General features: G+C 36.6%; 1 protein-coding gene and 1 long non-coding RNA gene across 3 annotated transcripts; both read right to left on the reverse strand.

Annotated features, from left to right (window-relative positions):
• Positions 1-30: 30 nt before the first annotated feature.
• Positions 31-22,522, reverse strand: LOC114242905 (uncharacterized). Its single transcript, XM_089729376.1, has 13 exons — positions 22,454-22,522; positions 21,601-21,759; positions 18,761-18,876; positions 18,031-18,175; positions 16,838-17,065; positions 11,051-11,186; positions 10,245-10,360; positions 8,773-8,973; positions 7,693-7,879; positions 6,596-6,711; positions 5,542-5,730; positions 4,611-4,715; positions 31-182 (listed from the first exon to the last, which is right to left on the reverse strand). The coding sequence occupies exons 1-13, from the start codon at positions 22,520-22,522 to the stop codon at positions 84-86; spliced, it is 1,866 nt and encodes a 621-aa protein (XP_089585502.1). The 3' UTR covers positions 31-83.
• On the reverse strand, positions 590-3,662 carry LOC149502578 (uncharacterized). 2 transcript variants are annotated; one of them, XR_016323436.1, is made up of 3 exons: positions 2,765-3,662; positions 2,188-2,308; positions 590-2,096 (listed from the first exon to the last, which is right to left on the reverse strand). It is a non-coding gene; the product is annotated as an uncharacterized LOC149502578 (long non-coding RNA). The 2 variants fall into 2 exon arrangements; XR_016323435.1 differs by having other exon boundaries at positions 2,188-3,662.
• Positions 22,523-23,977: the final 1,455 nt, after the last annotated feature.

The following is a 23,977-nucleotide window of genomic DNA, read 5'->3' on the forward strand; positions in this document are numbered from 1 at the left end:
CTATTTTTATGAAATAAAGTCGTTCGAAAACAGTTAAAATGAAAATGCTTGTTCAATTTAAATTTTATTATATATTATTTCAATTATCGTTCTTTTATTGTATTTAAAATTTCTCTCAACCCACTGTTTACTTTAAGTGTAGCTAGTTTAACTTCTATCATGCTAAAATCACTTAATTCAATCTGAAAGAAAAAATACACAGTCAAGAACGATATGTACATGCTTTTTAATTATTTTAAAAGTAAAGAAAAATTTATGACAAATAGGTAGTACCATAGATTATACACTTAATATATTTGAGATAGATGCGCAACTCTCATTTTTATTTTTGCTTTAGTTAGAGCCCAGGACAGCAGGCGTCGCTGCTGTCGATTATTAATCTCCCTACCCCCCACCAGGTGGCTTTTTTAGTAATTTTAATATTTTTTATAATTAACTCTCTTTATGAAAAAATCTTATCGTTTAGAATCGCTGAAATTCCCGGTAGTACTTATGAAATATTAAAGAACGTTTGATTGTGTTCAGCATTCTAATCGATAAGACCTTTTCATACAGAGAGAAAACAGTTTTTTTAAATAAAAAGCTGTAATTCTCTGTAAGCTATTTAATTTCCCTATATTACAAACAATTTACTGTTAAAAGATAGTATGAACGTACAATTGTATAAAATTTCGAATAACAATAACTCCTCTAGATTAATCCTACTAGAGTACTTAATAATATTAAATCGAAAGTTATCTAAAAGTTAATTAAGTCTAGATAATCAAATCATTCAATGTCACTTAAGTCATTTGTGCGAAATATAAACATGTCAGCTTTCCATTACAAACATAGTAGACAATTTGAATTAAATTTAATAAATTTGTTTCTTAACTATAGCAGTACTTGCTTAAAGTTGATCGTGACAGATCATGACCTTGTATGAAAATATTACATCTATAAACACTACCTATGCTTCGTCATACAATAATTGTCATTTATACTAGCATTGTAGAGATAATACACACACTAAAGTGAATACTAAATTATTCTTAGCATTCTTATAAACATTTAGAAATTTAAGAAACGATTAACCCACAATCATGTTCATAACATGTGACATTTTGTTCTGCACAAACGTTTTATTACATGATTTGAAAAACAAAAAATGTTTAAAACATGTAATGATGATTTAAAGTACTCTTAAATATTGATAGTTTGTACTTAATGACGCTTATAGTAATCTTAGACATGATTACATTAGTTATACTTTTATTCCCTATCTAAATTATTTCTATTCTGACGTTTCTGATGCTTTAGCTTTGGTAATACTAGATGAAACAAACAGCAGATTGAAAGAAAATCATCTTAAAGTTAATTACATTCATTACAAACCATTAGTTTACATTTTGTTAAAAAAGAAACTGGTGTTCGTTACATGCAAATGAATTATAAACATACACATGCAAACATAAAATGTAAATTTATCTTTTAATCCAAATTAAATGTACACTAATATTACATCTAAATAATAGAAAGGGTTTCGAAAATTTTTATTGCACTCAACAGCAGACGAGCACGCAACCCGGCCCGTGATAAGTGGTCACCAGTGCTTATAAACTTCAGCAGTGCCATAGGGGTTGCTGTCTATCACTTAAGTTTTAATAAATTATTAATATACTCAGTCACAAGCATATTGATTTCACATAATGAAAATGTAAGAAACATAATCATGTTTGGGCATTTTCATTTATATCTGCTCATACAGAAAACACAACTTAGCAAATATATTCCACAGTAAATCTAAATAATTGCAAATAATGCTTTTAAAGACCGTTGACTTTTGATCATTAATTAAAATCATCTTCTCGTAGAATTTACAAAAGGTTATTTACAAAAATTTATATCAGTATTTTCATATATTACTAACTTACTAATTACAACTATTCAAACGTAATACTATAACTATAAGAACTAAACAACCTATTTTAAAACAAAATTGGCATCAATTTAGTTCTTATGAACTATTTCAATTATTAATTTATCAATTATAATCATATTTAAAAAAAATTAAGATCCCTTGAGAGTTCACGTTCCTTGCTGAATCAGTTTCTCTTCTGAAACGGAGAAACAAAGTATCTTAAGTATGTAACAAATATTGAAAAAATACGACCATGAAAAATTTAGTGTTAATGTAATCTTACTTACAAATTAATATATTACATAACACGTTCTGGTTCAAATATAGTGCATCAATATTTTCATGTTTCAGACATTTTAGTGCTCCTTATAATTTTTCCATAAAATTTTGTCATTATCAAACCTTTGTCTACAAAAAGAAAAACATTATTTTATATTGGGTAGAAGGATGAACGTGGTCACAGGCCACTTGGTGTAACTTAGTTATCAAACACCAGGAAACAAAACGTGAATGCCATCATCTAACTTTGGATGTGAGATCAATTGTGCTGTATTTTATTTAAACAGGAAAGCATGACTGATTGATCATTCCAAAAAACTAGTTCGGGCCCACTTGACAATAAGCATATAATACGCTGAGTTGCAAAACATAAATACTTCCACCCACTCGAGACAATTTTATTATCTGAGGTGTGTGTGTGATAGTACGAGACTTAATACCGACTGTTTTGATCAAAACTTAACATATATGATAGCTAGGCAGCAGAAATAGGAAGGACCATTAGTTGGTGCTAATTCATTTAATTATATTATGAATAATAATTATGTTAGCAAATAATATACCGGGAAAATAGTGTAAACTCACCGTTATCAAGGCATCCGAAATAGCATTTCATTTTCGATCTTCGAGGCATGCTGATTTTTAATAATAAACATTCTGTAAGAAATGAAAATAGTTACACAGGCTTACGAAACGCTAACGAAGAAAAAAGTATTGGAGCCAAGTTATGTCTAAAGAGAATTCAAAACAGAGTTTCTCAATGTCTAATCGTCTAATATTCTCATAAAGCTAAAATTTGCTCTAAATTAATACTACAACGTAAAATAACTCACACCAAGACCAAAAAAAAACGATTTAAAAAATTAAATCGTTACGACATTTTGAAAACTTTTTTTTTTTTTTTGAGATTGTTTTACGGCCCTGGAATTTTGAAAACTTCAAAGCAGTGTTTCCACTTACGTTTTTTTTAACACATTTTACCCTAGTTTCTTTTGAATTTACCCTAAAATTTCCTAGACAACTTTCATAAATCCTTTATATGAGTCGACTATTATCAAAGCCGGCAATCTGACTTTTGGACAATGATTGGTAAATCAGAAAAACGAATTATTGACTTTATATTCCATTGGCAGTCACAAAACTCTTCGGAACGACATCTTAGATAAATAACAGGTTAACTATTAACCTTTATTTAATGCAGGTTTTGAACCGTATTCTTTGAAGGAGACGATTATATTCAAATAAATCTGTATTGACATATCAATAAAATTTTTTTGTCCAAATGCACAGATTGCCACCTTTGATAATAGACGACTCATATAGAAAGCGTAAATAAAATACAGAAAATAAACCACAGCATATTATTTAATGTAGGTATATATAATATAAACGCCCCCAGAAGATCATAGATCTATAGGATTAGAATTTTCAAGGAAGTCGACGCATTGCTTTTATATTCTTTTGCTGCACAACCTAACACTGTTCGGTTCTAAAATTGAGCAATTGTTTGCTGGCAAAGTTGGGAACTTTCTATGAAGCAAGCCGTTCAGGGTTTCGTTAGAAAGCCTGTTTCTTTTGTCAGTTTTTAAATTTGAGAACACTGAATAATCTTTCCACCTCAGTCTTTGAAGAAGGAACTGCTAGCAAAAGTGAAATGACAATTACAAGGTTTTCGTAAATGAAATTACCATGATAATCTTTCATGGTACATGAAGTACCTGTATATTACAATACAAGTAAGTTCTGGTGACATCAACGAAAATAGGTAAATAAAAATTTGGCGGATTATACTTATTGGGATTCTGGGGAATCCCTAAGAAAAAGCAGTGGCTTAATCTATGATTTACTTTACTAGAGGGTTACTGTTGAATCAAACCTTTATAGTTTTTATACACAACTCTGTTTTATTCTTTTACTTGTCAACTCGACTTAATGTCATTCTCTCTCCATAAAATAAAATGTTCATTGTTTTACTTTAATTATCGTTTATTTTAAAATTCACAACAGTTACTAGTATAGGCTTTGCTTTTTACCCCGAAATATCCTAAATCCTGGTATTTTTTAAATTGTCTTTATCATCCAAAATATCAGCTATTTTTCCCTAAAAAAGGGAGAATTCCCTAAAAGTGGAAGCACTGCTTCAAAGTACGCTACATTTTTTATTGAGTCAGAACTCATATCTGCCATCTAGTGAGTTTATTAGATCATTAATGCCTAAAAGTTACAAAAATGACGTCGCCACAGGAGTAAGATGACGCTAGTTGTATGTTATTTTCCTTTGTATGGGAGTTGCACCCCCCTGGGTAGTACTTTGCTGTGTTTGGTAAATTGTGGTATACGGATCGATTTTTTAATTATTATTTATACCAAATCAATTTTCATGTTTAAATATAGAATAGGATATTGATATATGTAAGTGCTTATTGCTTACCCCGTCTGGGGGATCTTTCTCTCGAAGCGGAAATCGTCCGTACATGCGTTCACAAATCGCGCACAGACCACACCAAGTTCTAAATTTAACTGTGTGTCCTTCAGGCTGTAACAAAGGTTATATAAATTAGGTACTATAGATTGTTATCAGCAGACCATAATTATAATATTCGATATTCGACAAGTTCTCTAAAGGGAATCTGGGAACCCGTTCTTGAGTATCATCAACCTGTAGTAAGAATCAACTTATTTGTCAAATTAATATTCCTATCTAGATTTATTTATCCATACATTATCACTAGTCAGGACTGCCACTGTTCAAGCCTACTGTTAACCTGCAAGGTATGCTTCAACATCCTCTGCATTTATGTATCGAAGTGACCGTGAGTTCCAATTTCAATACAATTAAGATTTCAAGTGTTTTTTGAAGAAGTGGAAATCGTGAAACTTTCCTTTATATATCAGGGGCGACGAGCTAGACTTGTTGATGGTTGACTAAAGTCTTATATTACTCAACCACGTTCGATCCTCGAAAGAGGTTCCCGGTTCCTAAGCCGGTATGCGAGGAAACATTTGAGAGAGCCGGAAATTAGGCTTTAATACCGTCTCCCCTCGACAACGGCGTATTGAATCAGGGAGAGCGAGAGGGAGATAAAGATTAAAGCTTTATCTCCCGTGTCTCGTCGCAAATCTCTAAAAGAAGGCATACTCACAGAAGTCAAACATCGCTTATTACGACCCATAATGATTCACCATCAAAATGAACTCCTTTATTTTCAATTTTGGGAAGAGACTTTACGTTGGCTCTCCAAGAAAGGGAGAGAGAGATAGATCGCGTATATGTAATCTGTCGCATCTTCGTCGTATTGGTACAAAGTGTTGGTATTCAACTGTCGATCTCAATAGCAATAAAATATGTAGTTGCTAGTTACCTCTTCTGAATCTCCTCCCTCAGAAACAGAGTTCTTCCTGTATCCGGTGTTCAGTAAGGTCAACTTAATTTCGTCCGGTATACTCTCTTCTTCCTCATAATACGTCCAGTTCATGATTTCTTTGAAGTGTTTGACTTGACTTTGTGTCATAATACCACCCATCATTAAGATAAGACCATCTTCTATATCCTAAATAGGCATTTACTTAAGTTAAAACATTTGATTGAATATTTGAGCTATAACTAACCTACAAAGTTATATTTCGTTCATATCTGACAAAATTGACAAGACGCGGTGTAATTAACCTAGCTAGTCTAATAGCTAAAGACTGTAATACACCAGCTATTCCAAATTCGATTTGCGGTCGGATCTTTGTACAAGATATTTGTGGCATTTGGGGACTTGCTCTGGTCTTATTACCCATGAGAGGAGAAAATCCTAGTTTTCGAGATTATTAGATTTGGACCATTTAACATTAGCTGTGCCTCGAATAAGACCTTAAGACGAACAAGCTTCAACAGAAACATGTAAGTAATCCTCAGAGACTGGTGCGTTTGCGATCCCGTTACGTCTTGTAATCAATACTTCACCTTGTTCAGATGACAATATAATCGAAATTTCCTTGTAGTTTGATGGTCAATAACTTCATTTGTTGTCTTACAATAAAAAATTTTTTATTGCCTTGGTGTGTAGACGAGCTCACAGCCCACCTGGTGTTAAGTTGTTACTAGAACCCATAGACATTTTCAACGTAAATGCGCCACACACCTTGAGATATAAGTTCTAAGGTCTCAGTATAGTTATAACGGCTGCCCCGCCCCTCAAACCGAAACGCATTACTGCTTCACCGTGCGGACTCACAAGAGGTCCTACCACCAGTAATTACGCAAATTATAATTTTGCGAGTTTGATTTTTATTACACAATGTTATTCCTTCACCGTGGAAGTCAATCGTGTACAATTTTTAGGTACGTATTTCATTACAATAAAACAGCTATCAATAGCATAAGACTGTATCTTGATTTCAATAGGATAAATTACCTATTCGACTTACCTTTATAGGCATCCTATAGCCGTTCGGACGAAATTTCCTCAACACGGTTAGGTACAATAATTGCTTTGACTTCTTCAAAGATACGAATCTCGCTGCGTAGTTCATTGGAGTTAAAACTGCAATTAAATGATACACCCAGGTTATAATTAAACTTATTACTTCATAATGTTTTATTCTAGTGATGTGTCATTAGGATTAAAGGACCTTAATTGCTGCCACAATTAAAAGATGTTCAGGCAACTGTTCCCGTAAACAGTTATCGGTTATTTATGTTCTATTTGGTAAGGCAGAAATCTAAAGCCAATGCGGTTAACAGGCGATCCCTAGCGTCACCTGAGTTTGTTAAAGTCGCGTGGTCCAAAAAAAACTCTATTTTGATTTTAATGTTGCCTTATCGCTAGTCTTTGCTTTTGGGAACGATTCTCTTAAGTGCAATAATGTAAATTATGATTTTACTAAACGCAGCAGGGCTTTGGTCTCTGCAACACGTCAAATAAAACTGCTCTACCATCGATATAATAATATTACCATGGTATTGGTAATATATCGATGTGCTATACCTATATCACTCAGACTCGTAATCTGTTAGGGATGCCCGCCCCCCAACATTTTTGAATTTATCATTTTTTTATTGCTTGGGTGGGTGGATGAGCTCACAGCCCACCTGGTGTTAAGTTGTTACTGGAGCCCATAGACATCTACAAGTATAGATATAAGTTCTAAGGTCTCAAATAATAGTTACAACGGCTGCCCCACCCTTAAAACTGAAACGCATTACTGCTTCACGGCAGAAATAGGCAGGGTGCTGATAACTACCCGCGCGGACTCACAAGAGGTCCTAGAATTATAACTTTGCGGGTTTTTCATTTTTATTAGGTACACGATGTTATTCCTTCACCGTGGAAGTCAATCGTGAACATTTGTTGAGTACCTACGTATTTCATTAGAAAAATTAGTACCGGTGCGGTGCATCGCTCAACACGAATGCACCGGACGTCTTATCCTTTAGGCCACGACGACTTCAAGTACATCAGTCACATAATCTACATAATAAAGCAGCCCTATAAAATAAATTGTATTTTAAAATTTAAAAGTACCCTCAAGTTCATTCGAATCTATCGGCAATGAAAACTGTGCGTTCTGTCTCGAGAACACTCTTGGTATGTGTAGCCAGTCCCCGAGACTTACTGCTGGAACCTTCATTTCCCGAAGTAGAGCCTGCATCTCTTGACCTTGAGGCCGATCGGGACGCGTGCGCAGAGCTTCTTCAAGGACGTAACGTCTCTGAGGATATACATATTAAAAGCAATGTTACCAAAATTGCACTAATTGTAATTGCAATTGAAGCTAGGACGTGAGCGTCATATCTAATTTGAGAGGATCTAAACTCGCAATGAGTACCTAATTATTTTATCCACAATATCACTTCCACACCACATTAAAAACAAAGATGACGCAATTAATTGAATTCTTCACTATTTAGAGTGGCGGATTTTTCAAAATGCCTTTTATCTCTATAATGAGCCACTGGGCCTGGATTTTCTCGTTCGAAACTGGTAGAGCGTATTCTGAGCCCAGTAAGGTAGGAGAAGCATATTTCTGCCGTAAACCAATCATGCGCTCTGCCTTGAAAGGTGGAGCACCTGATAGGCAATGTAAATAGAAGTTAGAATGAACAAATGAATGACTTAGGACGAGTGAGGGTTAGACACATTCGTAATGTTTATAGGTCCGAATAAGCACCAAATGAGATGTGAGTTTGTCTACAAATTAAGTGCATTAAAAAAACCTGGATGTAATTATTTATAAGCGATCCCTTCTTTTAGTCTCGTTCTATTTGCAGGTTCGTGGTCTTAGTTTCGCAAATTACATGAGGTCTATGTTTAGCAGTCGGACAAAGCGCATCTTTAGAATATATTGGATTTTGATTTTAATTCAAAAATGGACCTAAAACAATCCTATTCCGCGACCTTAATAATCATATGACCAAAAGTAGAAGGGGGACAAACATATACATCGGTCTCTTTCACTTCGTCCCCTTCCTTTACGTCTTTTCGGTTTGAAAACTGTGTTCGATGTTTTCCATCAAACACATTTTTTGGGTTGGGATTCTGTAATTCTAAGGGCGCGAAATGTAGGCTGATAATGAAATAAATAAATACAAAACATTCATTCACCTTTACATCAAATTCAATTTCGATTGCTTCTTCATCGACTTCTCTGTGGAGGTATTTCAATATATCGTCATCGAGAAATGAGTCGGTCTTCTTCGCTATACTGGTCTTGACAACCGGCGGTACAATGATATCATCATCGGCTGTCGAAGCGACGGAGCCTCGGGAACTAGGGTTCTGTGAGTCAGTTCCTATTCCGGCGATCTAATGAAATCGAAATGGAATGAAAAGTTTAAGCGCTCTTAATTTTTTTAATGTTTTAAGCACGATATTTTAAATAGTCGAAGTCTGATTTTCACATCCCGATACCACCACCTACCTTAGAATATGATCTCGAAGCTTGCATTGAAATGAAATAACGAAATACTTTGCGGCATGAATAGGTAGAATAGTGAATAAGCGAATACCTACCCTTGCAGGGTTGCGATATACCCTATCATCAATAAAATCTAAAATCTAGAACTATAATATTTTTTTTGCTTGCTCAGATTTAGAATCTTGAGGTCTTTATGTCTTCCTTCCGCTGCAGACCTTATTCTTTGGTAACTTTACATCTAGCCATCTCTATTAAGAAAAACCATCTAAGCGTCAAATAGACAGACCTACAGACAAGCAGACAACAAAATGATATTTAAAAGTTTATTTTTGCTTTTAAGATCGAAATGTGGTAATTCAATGTGCACGGTTTTCCAACTACCTACCTACTCAATATAATAACCTATGATTGCTATTGTAAAACTGAGTTTAGTATTAGGAGCGTTGAACTGACATGAAATGAAAACGACATTACTGGTGGCAAAACGTCTTGTGAGTTCGCACGGGTAGGTAACACCACTCCGCCTATTTATTTATTATTTATTCCGTGAAGCAGTAAAGCGTTTTGGTTTGAAGAGCGGGGCATCCGTTGTAGTGTTAAAACTGAGACCTTAAAACTCATATCTCAAGATAGGTGGCGGCATTTACGTTTTAGATGTCTATGGGCTATGGTAACCATTTAACATCAGGTGGGCCGTGAGTATGTCCACCCATCTAAGCAACAAAAAAAAATGTTTTGGTTTTTAGATTGGCAAAAAAGAAGTTTTTTTTATGATTGAAAGATTACTGGTGGCCCGGAGGCCTTTCCAGTTTTACCAGGACAGGTGGGCGAGCAAAGGCTCAGCTAGGAGGGGTGGGATTTACTAACAGCTGCCCGAGCGCCTCCGAGGAGACCTAACAAGTCAAGAGCAATTGCTTCGCGAATGAATCTACTACCGGATCGGAATCGCGACCTACTGAGAAGATCCGGCGAGAAACTCAGCGGGCTGATGCATGGGTTAGGTTGCACATCGACCTCTTTGTCGAGTTCGACGAGTACGGTTACCGGGGCTCCTCAGCCTGTTTTCCTAGTGTTAGAGCTGAAGGTATCCAATGCAAGAGTTATTGGATCTGATGGATCCGTAAAGGCTAAGAAAGAAGTATTGAAATACACTATTTACTTGTGTTTCAGGGTCTTGCTGTGTTTGAGCTGCCAATCCCGCCGAAGTCAGGCGGTCGCTGCCTCCTGGACGTCCTTTGCGACGACGTTTGCCGCGTCTCTTATGTTCTCCACCACCTGGACATGAAATTAAAACTTCATAATTTAATCTACTTGAAGTTACTAGTTGTTAGTTTTTTTTTAAATTGAAAATTAGACTGTAATTGACACGATATTTGCATTTTGACGAACAACTCAAATAATAATAGCGAGCTTGAACTGTTGAAGTATTTTTTATTATATCTACTATTCACGAAAGCTGCGCACGTCATTTCGGATCCTCCTGATCCACTAACGGTGCTTTTAGGTACCTCAAGCACCGGTCATCGTTCACGTCGAACCCGTCGCTTGCGACGAAGGGCTCGACGAGTAAATTAACCCACAGACACAGCCCACTGAGTTTCTCGTCGGATCTTTTCAGTGGGTCGCGTTTCCGATCCGGTGGTAGATTCTGCGAAGCACGGCTCTTGCTAGGGTTCGTGTTAACAATCGTCAGGTTTGAGCCCCGTGAGCTCGCCTACTAGTTACGGTTACGCTGAAATAGCCTCTCAAGGCTCTCAGATTAGGTAGGAAAAAAGAAAGAAAGCTGTGTCTCTTTTCTTGGCTCAACGGCGGAAAAACACCATTGAAAGAATAGAAACCATTCTGTGAATTTCTGTACTGTGCATATGTCTACGCCAACTGACCAAACCAAGATGCAGCGACATCGGGAAGGTGAGGAATCCTGGGTCAGCCAGCCTGATTGAAATAATCCTGTAACGTACTAACCTTCATCATCTACATCGTCGCGAAGAGTTTCACTGCCAGCGTTTACTTCTCTGTCATTCTTCGAACGCTGTGACGACGGAATGTCATTTTTCTTGGTCTTCGGTGGCTTGCCTAAGTTCAAAGCTTTAAGTTGATTCTGAAAAATAAATGACAAATGGCAATGTGTGATGTATAATTATCGAAATGAAAAAAAAAACTCGAGTTTTCGTTACGAGAGGCAAAACATAAAGTTGCAATACCAGTAAAACTTTAATTGATTCTTTAACATGTTGACTGCCATGTAAGTTTATTTATTTTATTTTACCTTCCTTTTACCCAACTAAGGCGTCTTTAAGCGATTTTTGTTTAAACGTTGACTGCCATGTGCTTTCACCAGTGCTCTACGCGGCGCACTATAGTAATTATCTCGATTTCTGTTACTAAGCGCCTGGATTGCCTTACTTTACCTTCTTTTGTTTGTTAATCTAAGTTTTGGTCTTTTAGGTCTGATAAAAATAGACTTATTCTCGGCGTCATCGGATTCGTCTTCCCTAGGATCTACTAGATGTTCGGGCGCCTTAGTAAGAAGATCGAAGAGAGAAATCGTCATAATTGCTTCAGTGCGCCGCGTAGGGAACCGGTGAAGCACATGGCAGTCAATGTTTAAAAAAAATCGAATAAAGACACCTTAGTAGTAGTAAAAGAAAAGTAAAACAAAAAAAAATGAAATAACAGTTAATTCAGTTTTTAAATCAATCCCAATAAAAGCATAAAACGAAAACCGGACTATTCTTCGGATACTTATTCCCATTACCTCGAGTTTTTTGAAAAAATCCTCAGTTTCGTATATTAAAGGTCTGTTGTCTTTGGTAGTAAATTTTTTCGTCAACTTGACACTGGGTATTTTCATGCGTTTCCTTTGGCCCGTTGTACCCCAAGCCGTCATCGAGAGGATTATATTAGAAGCGCCCCGTTTACGGCTTTTGGGAGCGTAACTAATCACTATTTTAGTTAGGTGCATTAAATTACAATCACACGTAAGGGTTGGGAGAGCCGCGGGCAGTTTCCACGGTCTTCGTTTAATACGTTTTTGTCTCAGCGTGGAGAAGTTATCACCCGTAACGAGGACGCTATCTTTAGGCTTCTTTTCCTTAGTGTACTTCTTCGACGGTAGCAATGTAGTTTTGGATACTAGAAACGGCAACATGTTACACGTTCTAGCGGCGAATGCTAAATTATTTTCGTGTTGCGTTCGTGGTTTTTAAATCGGCACTAAGATAACACGCTGACGTCAAAGTCGAAACGAAAACAATTGGTTGCTAGTTAACATTGAATATGATATCCGATATGAATGGTCTACTTATTTTTCAAGTGGGAAAATTACCGCGGCCCTGATTATCCCCGCCTCCTTTTGCGTCAATCGGAGACAGGTGCCTCAATATATATCTCTCTCTCTTTTGTAATAAATAGATTTTTATTGACACTTATTTAAGTTTCGCATCTGTCTCTCTCTCTCTCTCTTCTGTAATAAGTTGATTTTTCATTGACACTGTTTAAGGTTCACATCTGTCTCTCTCGCTCTCTCTTCTGTAATAAGTCCGTTTTTCACGGACACATATTTAAGGTTCATCTATCACTGTCTCTGGCTCTCTCTCTTTCTCTCTTTTGTAATAAGTTCATGGACACTTATTAATAGCTATTAGCTTTTAAGGTTCAACCCATTGGAATAGAAATTTATGATCTCGCCTATTTTCATGACTTATGTCGAGACGATAATGAGAGGAGGAGGCGTCCTAAAAAGACTCGGATGGACTGTGTCAAAGATATACGATAGAAGAATGTGAGTGCAGAGATAACGTATGAAATAGACCTGGTTAGAAAAAGAGGACATGTTGCACCGACCCCGTATAGGATAAGGGACCCCGGGTAAGGGCAACAAGACGAACAAGGAGAACTCGAGTGTCCTTAAAAGCGATACTTATATTCTTATAAATATAATACTGCCTGTGAGTACTGGTGGTAGGACCTCATGTGAGTCCGCACGGGTAGGTACCACCACCCCGCCTATTTCTGCCGTGAAGCAGTAATGTGTTTCGGCTTGAAGGGTGGGGCAGCCGTTGTAACTATACTGAGGCCTTAGAACTTATATCTCAAGGTGGGTGGCGCATTTGCGTTGTAAATGTCTATGGGCTCCACTAACCACTTAACACCAGGTGTGCTGTGAGCTCGTCTACCCATCTAAGCAATAAAAAAATATATATATTTAAAAAAAGAAGATACAATCATACCACATCGATTCTAATCTAGATTTCATTCTGTATTATGCATACAGCAATAACCAGATACAAACATATGCGACAAGAAAAGTATATCCCGTGAATGGGTCATTAGCCACAAAATCCATAATTCAGCCAATAAACCAACCGAGGCAATTATAGTGGTGTAGATATTACTAAACGCGGGGAAAAGCAAGCTCTCCCAATAATTATGTAAACAATAACAGCAAAAATTTTATTTGAAAATTCAATTAATGCATCGCACAAGGGCGTTTCTTTTGTTAAAGAATAATAATTATTAAACGTTTAAACAATTATTTGCAATTACACATAATCGATCTGTAAGTCTTAGTGTTAGTTCAATGCGAAAGAAATTTGACTATAATCACTGACTGATTGTATGTTATGTTTTGTTATTACCATTTTGAAGGAAATTAACTGACCCATATTCAAAAAGAATTTTTTTTCCCTACATAACCTGGCAACCTTAAAGGGTTATGCCAGGATAACCGACAGAGTAAAAGAAACTCTATTGATCACATTAAAGTTTCTTATGAGATAAACAAAAAAAAATGTTTACAAATGTTTACAAACACAAGAGACAAATTCTGATAACATTCAAGCTCGTCAATACCAGACTTACTCGAACGAACATTCCTATGATGAACAGGTTTGTTTGTTTGCTCTTTATCCGAGTGGTAATTATCTATATATGTATATATTTCAACGTATATAAGTGTGTATATGCATGTCAAATTAAAACTGTGTCACACCTGCGTGCTACCAGCTCTAACTTATGGCTACCAAATCTGCCAAAGCGCAAAGCAAAAAATTTGAAACATGCCAGACAGCTATAAAGAGAAGAATGTTGGATTTAAGGTCGCACTAAGATACAAAATGTTTCAACTAGAATGCGCAAACTAAAATGGCAATGGACAGGACATACAATAAGAGGCACCGAAAAATGGAACAAATACATAGTGTTTTGGTACCCTAAAGATAGAAAAAAAGAACGGGGCAGACAGATTCGGAGGTGGGAAGACGAGATAAAGACGTTAGCAGGAAAACTATGGACAAGGAAAGCTCTAAAGCGAGTAGAGCGGAAAGAAATGGAGGAGGTCTTTGCCAGAGTTGGGCAAACAGACGAAGTTGTCGATCGACTCGGCAGAGTCGTTAATATAAGTTTATTATTTGTAAATATTAATACGCTTTTATCAGCGTCAGACGTATGTATGTTTGTAACGGAATCTTTCAACATGATTTTGATCCCCTTCAAAACGTCGGATTAACTCGTTTAAGGACTGATGACAAATGAATATTAAAAAAACAATGGAAAAAAAAATAAAAATAATTGAAATTCAACTAAAAAATGAAAAATAAATAATAGTTTAAAAAAACTAACAAAATACGCTTTTATAGAAAATCCAACTAAAAAATATATTTTTTTAATAAATTTGAATTAAAAATGGTGTAACAAAAAATTATTTTATTGTAAAAAAGGCGTGGGGTGCATGATATCAGTAGTTATAAATATTTTATGAACAGATATGAGTAGAAGGGTTATTTTGATAATATCCTGGAAAGCACAAATTCAAATTTATTATATATATTATAACTAGCGACCCGCCCTCGCTTCGCTTCGGAAACATTAAAACACACATGAAACCAAAAAAATAAAATTAAAAAAAATTAAAAAAAAGTAGCCTATGTTCATCAGGGACAATGTCGGCTTCTAATGAAAAAAGAATTTTTCAAATCGGTCCAGTAGTTTCGGAGCCTATTCGAAACAAACAAACAAACAAATCTTTCCTCTTTATAATATTAGTATAGATTAGTAGTAGTAATTAAAATTTATTATAATTAGTTTATAAAAGCGTATTTTGTTAGTTTTTTTAAACTATTATCTTTTTGTGTCTGAATAAAGGCTTCTATTATTATTTATTAGGGGAAAGTGGGGGAATTGGGAACACCTAACTTCAAATGTTCAAAAGTAATAGAAAAAAGTCATAAACATAATCAACTTTTATTGAAACGTAAACTTTGCTTACCTGTCTACTTATTGATAACAAAGAAAATCTCCAAAATCAACGTTTTATTAAAAAAATTAATAAACTAAAAGAACAATAGCGTTCCTTTTTACCCAATACCATATGGGGTAATTGAGATCGTCCCGCGGGGGAAATGGGAACGGCACGGGATAAACAGGATGGATACAATTAAAGCTCGATAATAACTACAAATTGTTTGATCGGCACATATCACATATTAACCTTGACTAGTCTCCCCGGCAGTGCATTTTTCATGTGTTCAAGAGTTTATGTACATGGTGCACATGATCCAATCCTCTGTCGGTGGTGACTAATTTTTCGTTACACATTATGCATTACAACTCCTCTTCGTTTTCATTTTCTAAAACCTTCTTCAAATGCAAGATTTTCAATTTTGTATTTTGTTTCAGTCTTATGTACATAAATTCGAGGCATTGCTGGTAATGAAGAACGCAAGGGGTAATCAGAAATGTTCCCAATTACCCCCCTGATGCCATTCCCAATTGCCCGAAGTAGTCAATATAAAGTAAAATGGCCACCATGCTCAATAGAAATTTTGGCGAACTTCAAGTCGCGTAAGGTTTTAAAACATATAGTACGTACATGATAGTAACTAATTGAGGTGCCTTTTGAACTCAATAATTTGATAGTAACATCTATTGTAACACATGACAAAATTTACATATAAAACGTAATGAAAATTGTTTGATTTTTCGTGACAGCATGCGTACAGCCTTTCACTCTCGCTGTTGCCTACGAACTGAGGGATGCTGGAAGCATGCATTGAAAAATATCGGGACGATCTAATATAGCGGGAAGTAGTACTTACCTAGCTATTCCCAATTACCCACCGTTCTCAATTACCCACTCTCCCCTATAAGAAGTGTTAACAGTCTCTGATTCCCATAGTACAGGGGATCTTAATTGGGGCCAGATAAACGTGACTGATTTGCACGCGGCTACTTTTTTATTCGTTTATTTATACTAAACAAAAAAGAAAATCGGTTAATAGAGAAAAAAATGTTACATTACTGTTTTATCTTTTCCTATACATTTATTTATTATTTCCTCAACACAATAACATCGAAATATAACAAATTTTTATTCAAAGCTTTGTGGCGGGTAGCCATCATACAGCACAAGATATTTGACAGATGCCTGAATCTCACTTAGGACATTTTCAAGATAATCTTGCATAATATACTCGTATACAAGTTCTGAGTGCTTAGTGCTAGTTTTTAACGTTCTCGATAGCGTTAAAGTTAACTCAAATTTGTGTGGAGTTGGAACGTTTGCCTACGTTTGCCGCTAGGGGCGCTGTTTCAACTGCATTCAAATTTAAGTTAACTTTTACGCTATCGAGAACGTTAAAAAACTCGCACTAAGCACACTCAACAACCATATTCGGAACGCCGGTCTACCGAGTGATATCATCCCCTCCGTCGTTAAAGGTTCTATTACTAATTTACAAACAAAATACTAACCTTTCGGCCAGTCCTGACACTAGCAATCCCCTTGAGTGGCAAACACCGTTTGGATAAGACGAGTGGAGAAGCCAGCGGCGGTAATTGCTCACACTGGCCTTTCAGCAAACGATTGTGCGCACCCTCGGACAAGTTCAGTGACGGTAGCGTGGAACGATCGTTGGTGGGACTCGTGTTGGGTCCGGCAGTGGTCTCCGAGGTCCCATAACCGTGATAGTACAGTGTCTCCTACGGTTAAAGAATTTTAAGAAAGTTTATTAGCTACCTAACGAATGCTTGATTGATTTAACATAAAAAGCAGACTATTTTTCGCCACATAATTCTTCGACAGTGAATTTCAAAAGATCATTTCAGCCACGTACCACCCGGCTTTGGAATGAACTTCCCTCCACGGTGTTTCTCGAAGGCTATTTTTTTTTATTGCCTTTGTAGGCAGACGAGCATACGGCCCACCTGATGATAAATGGTCACCGTGGCTCATGGACATCGGTAATGCCAGGGGCAGAGCCAAGCCGCTGCCTACCATTAACCTACGGAACTACTACTACCTACGGTAACGTAAATCTCGAAAGCTGGCTTTTTATTTTTTATTGCTTAGATGGGCGGACGAGCTCACAGCCCACCTGATGTTAAGTGGTTACTGGAGCCCATGGACATCTACGACGTAAATGCGCCACCCATCTTGAGATATAAGTGGTAAGATCTCAGTATAGTTACAACGACTGCCCCACCCTTCAAACCGAAACGCATTACTGCTTCACGGCCGAAATAGGCAGGGCGGTGGTACCCACCCGCGCGGACTCACAAGAGGTCCTACCACCAGTAGCTGGCTATCGAGTACTTCCATCTAATGTAATGATCCGTCTTCGTATCGAGGACTCGATACATTTACATTACGAATTCGATAGATTTTCGTGCTTGACGTACCTACAGTACTAACATTAATCGCGCTGTTGTATAGTCTATTCTTTACAGGGCTACTAAATATTTTAATACGTCATAGCTTTTCCACAGCAAATTCGGACGCGTTTAAAATCTGGCCTTTTTAAAATTTATGTGTTAAGTTTAAACGGCTTTGTCTTGAGGTACTCGGCGACACTGAGGTCGTGTGAGGTCAAGTGCTATTTCGATATATATATATATTCAATAGACCAGAAGATTATCTGCCCATCAATTTAAAAAAAATCATTAACCTGGCTATGACTTCTCCTCAAGTCCAAAACGATGGCGGTCCTCTGATGAGGCTGGTCAGGTGTCAGACATCGGCGAGAACCTCTGGACTTTCCACTGGCGAGGGTCGGAGCCGGTGTCAATGGCCTCGAGTCCGTCTCAGCATATCTATAATTTACAGTGATATTAACACTTTGATATAACTTAAATTCAGAATGTGGCAGTTAGCCCATCAAGCCCCAAAGAAATACCTACAGTACCTAACAAATCTGATCTATAACAAAACACCTTAAAGTTCACCATAGTATAGTAAAGAAAATAATTTAACAAAATCGTAAAAAAAAGAAAGAAAATCGGCTTCATACAAAAGAAATAGAGAATACCATAAATGTAATCGATGTCAATGAAAAACAATTTATTCAAGATAACAAAAAATTTATCAATTAGATCTGATAGGTAATAAGGATCACATGAGAAGCAAGAGGTTGCAAATAAGGTATTATCAAAATCGCTTCATTTAGAAAAAGTTTTGAACTAAAACATATAAAATACAATAGAATTGTATTCCTTCTCCTTTTTTGGAAGCTCGCTCATCCAGCTTTACAGCCTCCCTGGTGGTAGAATTCGGTTCTGACGTCCATGGTTAACAGCTCTCTCTCCTGTCTACCTCTCTATCTTATCTCTCGTATTTATAGTAAAGCATGTAGTAACGTAGAAATATGTTGCAAGTTATGAATCCAGAAGATGAGATACCTTCGGAACATGTCCTCAGTAACGATATCGTGTGGCGTTCTAATCTTCTCAGTGCCGTTCGGTTCATGGAACTTCGAAAGATCCTCTTGAAAACAATGAGATTTACCCTCGAGTAACTGTAATAAACAAGACATTTTATTTTTCAGAGAATTAAATTAAGTTTAGGCTAAACACATATTGATTTACGCAACAAAGAAAATGCTGATTCGTGTTGGCTTAATAATAATTGGAGATTAGAGAAATAAAGCCTTGTTTACAATAACACATTAGATTGTACCACCGCTGCGCTATCCCATTTTAGCCGGCTTTCATGACAACTGAAACATCAACATGAGGTCTTAGGGCGGGTGGCAGAACTCACCTTTGTCGTCTATAATCTAAAGTTCAAAAGCAGGTGGATCATGAATTTGTTAACCGATCTATCTAAAAAGGTCTGGTTTATTGGTGCGACCGAGATAAAAATACATTAATGTATAGCGTTAGGTGCTATGGCGGATGAAAGGCGATTGCATGCAGCAGAGATGCGAATGTTGCGATGGATGTGTGGAGTAACGAGAATGGATAGAATACGGAATGAATATGTTAGAGGAAGTCTGAAAGTGGCACCTGTGACAGAGAAGCTGAGGAGTGCACGTTTGGGATGGTATGGACACGTGATGAGACGAAATGAAAATGAGGTTGTTAAGAGAGTGTTAACTATGAATTTGGAAGGATTTAGAGGAAGAGGTAGACCTAAGAACAAATGGATGGATTGCGTGAAAGACGATATGGGTAGGAGGGGAGTGAGCGAAGAAATGGTATATGATAGAAGTGTATGGAAGGAGAAAACATGTTGCGCCGACCCCAGGTGACTGGGAGAAGGGCTAGATAATGATGTTAGGTGCTATGTGCGATTTAGGTACGCTATACCATTGTTATTTATGCGTATGATCTTATTAGCTTCAAATTTCGTGAGCCCGTAATGTAATGAGCATTAACTTACAGACGCACCCCATGCTTTTGAGAGTAGATTTCGCGCGTTGATTTATGCGCTATGTTGCCTGCATATTGTCGGAGAGGTCACAGTTTAGAGAAGCTGCCCCCACACCCCACCCCACCCCCTCATATAGAATATGGGATCTTGTTTTTGAACAAGAAGATTGTTATTATATAAATCGCTTTACAATTACAATAGCCGCTGCTTATAAATGTAAGTCAACTTTTTTCTAGTTGTATGCAAATTAGGATCTCGAACGGAAAGCACCATCCTACAAATGACTGCCGTGAAGCAATTAAGCTTTATTGAGTTTCGTATTGGGTGAGGGGATGCACGTTGTGATACTAAAGACTCCGATAAACATTCAACACGTGCTCGTCTGCCCATCTGCAACTATAAACAAAAATCATAGACGAAACAATTGAATGATATTTTTATACAGGTTTATGAGTGATAAAAACATAATTTTCATTTTATATGATATTATTCACATATAATTTATTCATTATTTAATATTCTCCTATTTCCTTCCTCGTAGATTAATGAATACGAATAATCAAATAACTGGACTTTATAGACGTTAAATTTAAATTATTTAAATTCATTAACATAATCTGGCATTTCTGATTAGGTGCTTAGAGTGTTTTTTTTTATTGCTTATACGTGTGGACGAGCTCACAGCCCACCTGGTGTTAAATGGTTACTGGAGCCTATAGACATCTACGACGTAAATGTGTCACCCACCTTGAAATATAAGTTCTAAGGTCTCAACTATAGTTACAACGGCTGCCCCATCCTTCAAAACAAAACGCGTTACTGCTTCACGGCAGAAATAGGCAGGGCTGTGGTACCTACCCGCGCGGACGCACAAGAGGTCCTACCAACAGTAATTACACAAATTATAATTTTGCGGGTTTGATTTTTATTACACGATGTTATTCCTTCACCGTGGAAGTCAATCGTGAACATTTGTCAAGTACGTATTTCGTTAGAAAAATTGGTACCCGCCTGCGGGATTCGAACACCGTTGCATCGCTCGATACGAATGCACCGGACGTCTTATCCTTTAGGCCACGACGACTTCGAGTATGATTAAAATATATTTATTTAGAGACAATCCTCGTGCCCATCCTTTATGTAAGTATTATTATTAAAGCAGTCAGACAACTTATTAACTTGTAGTATATATAATTCATGACTTAAACACTAGTTTCATGACTATAATAAACTGCTGTTTACATTCGCTCTGTGGAAAAAGGCGTGGCGACCGCACATTGTCTAAAGGTGGCAGATTTTGTCACGGATTGAGCGGAGTTACAAACAATTCCTACAATTTGAAGGCAGAACCAGGACGATCTCTGAAACTGTACCGGATAAAGGAATTTATGTATTTTATGTAAAGCGACGATTATGTGACATCTATTAGCACCAGAATTTTCGGTCTTAGCAATGTTTTGGAACGAAGTTCCTTAGGGGACGATGCGGAGGGCTACCCTAACCGGGAAAAAACGTCCGTAATATAAGATTTTTATTATTTATGTATAGTCTTAGTACTGTACGATACTGTATAGCCACAGTGTCTAATGTAGGTATAGTCTACGTGAAGACGGTTATTATTAGGTATTATTCATATAAATAGCTGTTTCTTTGTATATTATTATTATATATTTTTGTGAATAAAATAAAGTTGATAACTTTGTAAAGTAGTTTTTTTTTATCAATAAAAATATGATAATAAAAATTGCATACCCGAATAATTATTTTCTTTATACCTCGAATAGAACTTAAAATTAATATTTTTATAATAAGGAACTTCGTTCCTATGCGGTGTCCCACGACACCACATATCTTTTTTTTTACTTACCCAATTATCCTTCATTCTTTTGACATGCTGTTTTGCTTCGGTGTCAGCCGGATGGTTGCACAGAACCGAACACCGGTGAGAAAACGGATTGTAAATGCCGGCATAGGGACGAAGCATAAAAGGCGCGGGTGTCACGTCGCATCTGAGCTCAACCTTTATCTAAAAAAGATATTTCAACTGAAAATTCTTATTGACAAAAACAAACAATATTGACAAAGATTGCGTCTTTAAAACGTCACCATCTCTTTTTTTCTGTGGTTGGGAAGATAAGCTCTTGATCTGGTAATGAGTGGCTGTCACATACCTAAACATAATTTTGAAGTTTAACGGTAGGTAGTGGTGTCTTTTTTTAATTAGCAAACTGCCAAATTAGTTGTATCTTCCACCCTTTTTTAAAATCAAACCTGCCTCTGTGGAAATTCTTAGTGCTATAACAGTTTTCCACGAATTAGTCTAATATCTAGTGGACGAAGCCCCACATGCTGGACTGATCAAGTGAAAAACCCCACTTAATGAATGAGTGCGCCAAGTGTTAGTTCGCGAATTATGGAGAACAGCTTTCAAGGCTATACCTAATAAATAAGGATTCCACATGACCACGATTGCTTAGCCAAGAGTAATGACTATGATGATGATGAGTCTAATATCTCGATTCAAGTTTCTTACGATCATAGATTTATTATTAGAATTCCAATTAAGCGTTCTTTGGGCTTAATAAAAATCAAAATTAAGTAGCTTTTATGTCTATCACAAAGGCAACTGAACGAATCCAATATCCAAGAAAATTTTATTATCTTGTTAAGTCTTTAAAACTTGAATTCCTGTTCGAAGTAAATGAAATGAATGTGCAAACCTTTTCCTGTGAGAAAATATGCTTTTTCGAAACGCTGGCCAGTAATCCTGTATTACTTGTGAGTCCCATATTATATATAACAAATATTTAAGAGACTGCGAACAATGCGAATAGACTAGATTGAAATTCAAAGACGATATTATCGACCAATCTATCGCTAAGTAACCGCTTAACAAATCTTAAAAACCATATTATAAAAATCTTGTAAAATTCTTCAAGATAATTCTTCACGCCAAAAATGACAAAGCTTGTTATGACTTTCTTGTTTTTTGACAAGATTTATTTTTCAAATTTGACTGCAGATATTTAGGTATATTTGATGCAACTCTTTAAGCACTCAAATCTTTCTAAATTGAAAGGAGCACTGGGGTCGGGTGGATCTCTGTCATCGATGTAGTTCGGTCACTTAAGGAAGTAACCTGGAGATTTGTAATACTGGTCTTTGACCAGACCAGACCAGGTAGGTACAGACTTCCAGTTCTTTTAAAAGCTTATTCTAAACTGACACAATTTTGTAAATTTTATCGATGGCTTATGTTGTACATTAAACATTTAAGCGAGAAATAAATAAATATTACTTTCACATTATATTATTCATGTTCTTCTTGCCCTTATCCCCAATTATGCGGAGTTAGCGCAGCAAGTTCTCTTATCGTGCTGAATAGAGATTTGGCATGAGTTTTACGACCGGCTTGCCTCACGTCAACCCTTCTTAGATTATATCTCTAGTAGTATACCTAATCATTGCAGCGCGCCATCGGGAGGGAATTTCAATTTTTTATGGGGAGGGACTTTTTCTTGTTTTCTTCTTTCTCTTTTGATGTTTCTTTAACTGCAACCGTTTCTCGACCTATGCTTTGCTTTTTATTATTTTAAACATTTACATTTAGTTTTCGAAATACCAAAAAGAGAAAAATATCACATTACATCAGTTTTTCATAATAATGTCAAATGTACTTCGACTGAAGCTCCCGAAAAATCAAGTTTGCGGCTTCATTGCGAAGATGATCTATACTGGAATCATGTTTTTTTTACCTATTCTAGTAACCTCGATGGGTTATTCTAGATTCATCGAACTAGTAGGTGAGTTCGCGGGGCTCAAACCGGAAGTGTTGCTCTGGCCCTAACAAGAGTAGTGTTTCGCAGAATCTTTACCAGGGATCAGAGTGAGAAGATCCGGGAGAAACTCAGTGGGCTGTGTCTATGGGTTAATTTACTCGAGCCTTTCGTCGCAAGCGACGGGCTCTGTGAAGACGGTGACCGGTGCTTGAGGTACCTAAAAGCACCGTTAATGGATCCGGAGGATCCGAAATGACGGGGGGAACATGAAGTTAATCTTAGAAGCCTTAGTGAACAAGGGCAGTTTACTTTACGGTAATCAGCGGGCTGCATCGGTAATAGCGGTATCACGCGAAGCTGTCAGATAGCAATTCGGCATTAGAAATCATATTTTGTAAAAAAAAATGGTTAACTCATTCTAGACGAGCGAGGCAATCATTCACTATCAATTGTAGTATCTAGGCA

This window comes from Bombyx mandarina, chromosome 08 (genome assembly GCF_030267445.1).
Source record: "Bombyx mandarina strain Sakado chromosome 08, ASM3026744v2".
NCBI lineage: Eukaryota > Metazoa > Arthropoda > Insecta > Lepidoptera > Bombycidae > Bombyx > Bombyx mandarina.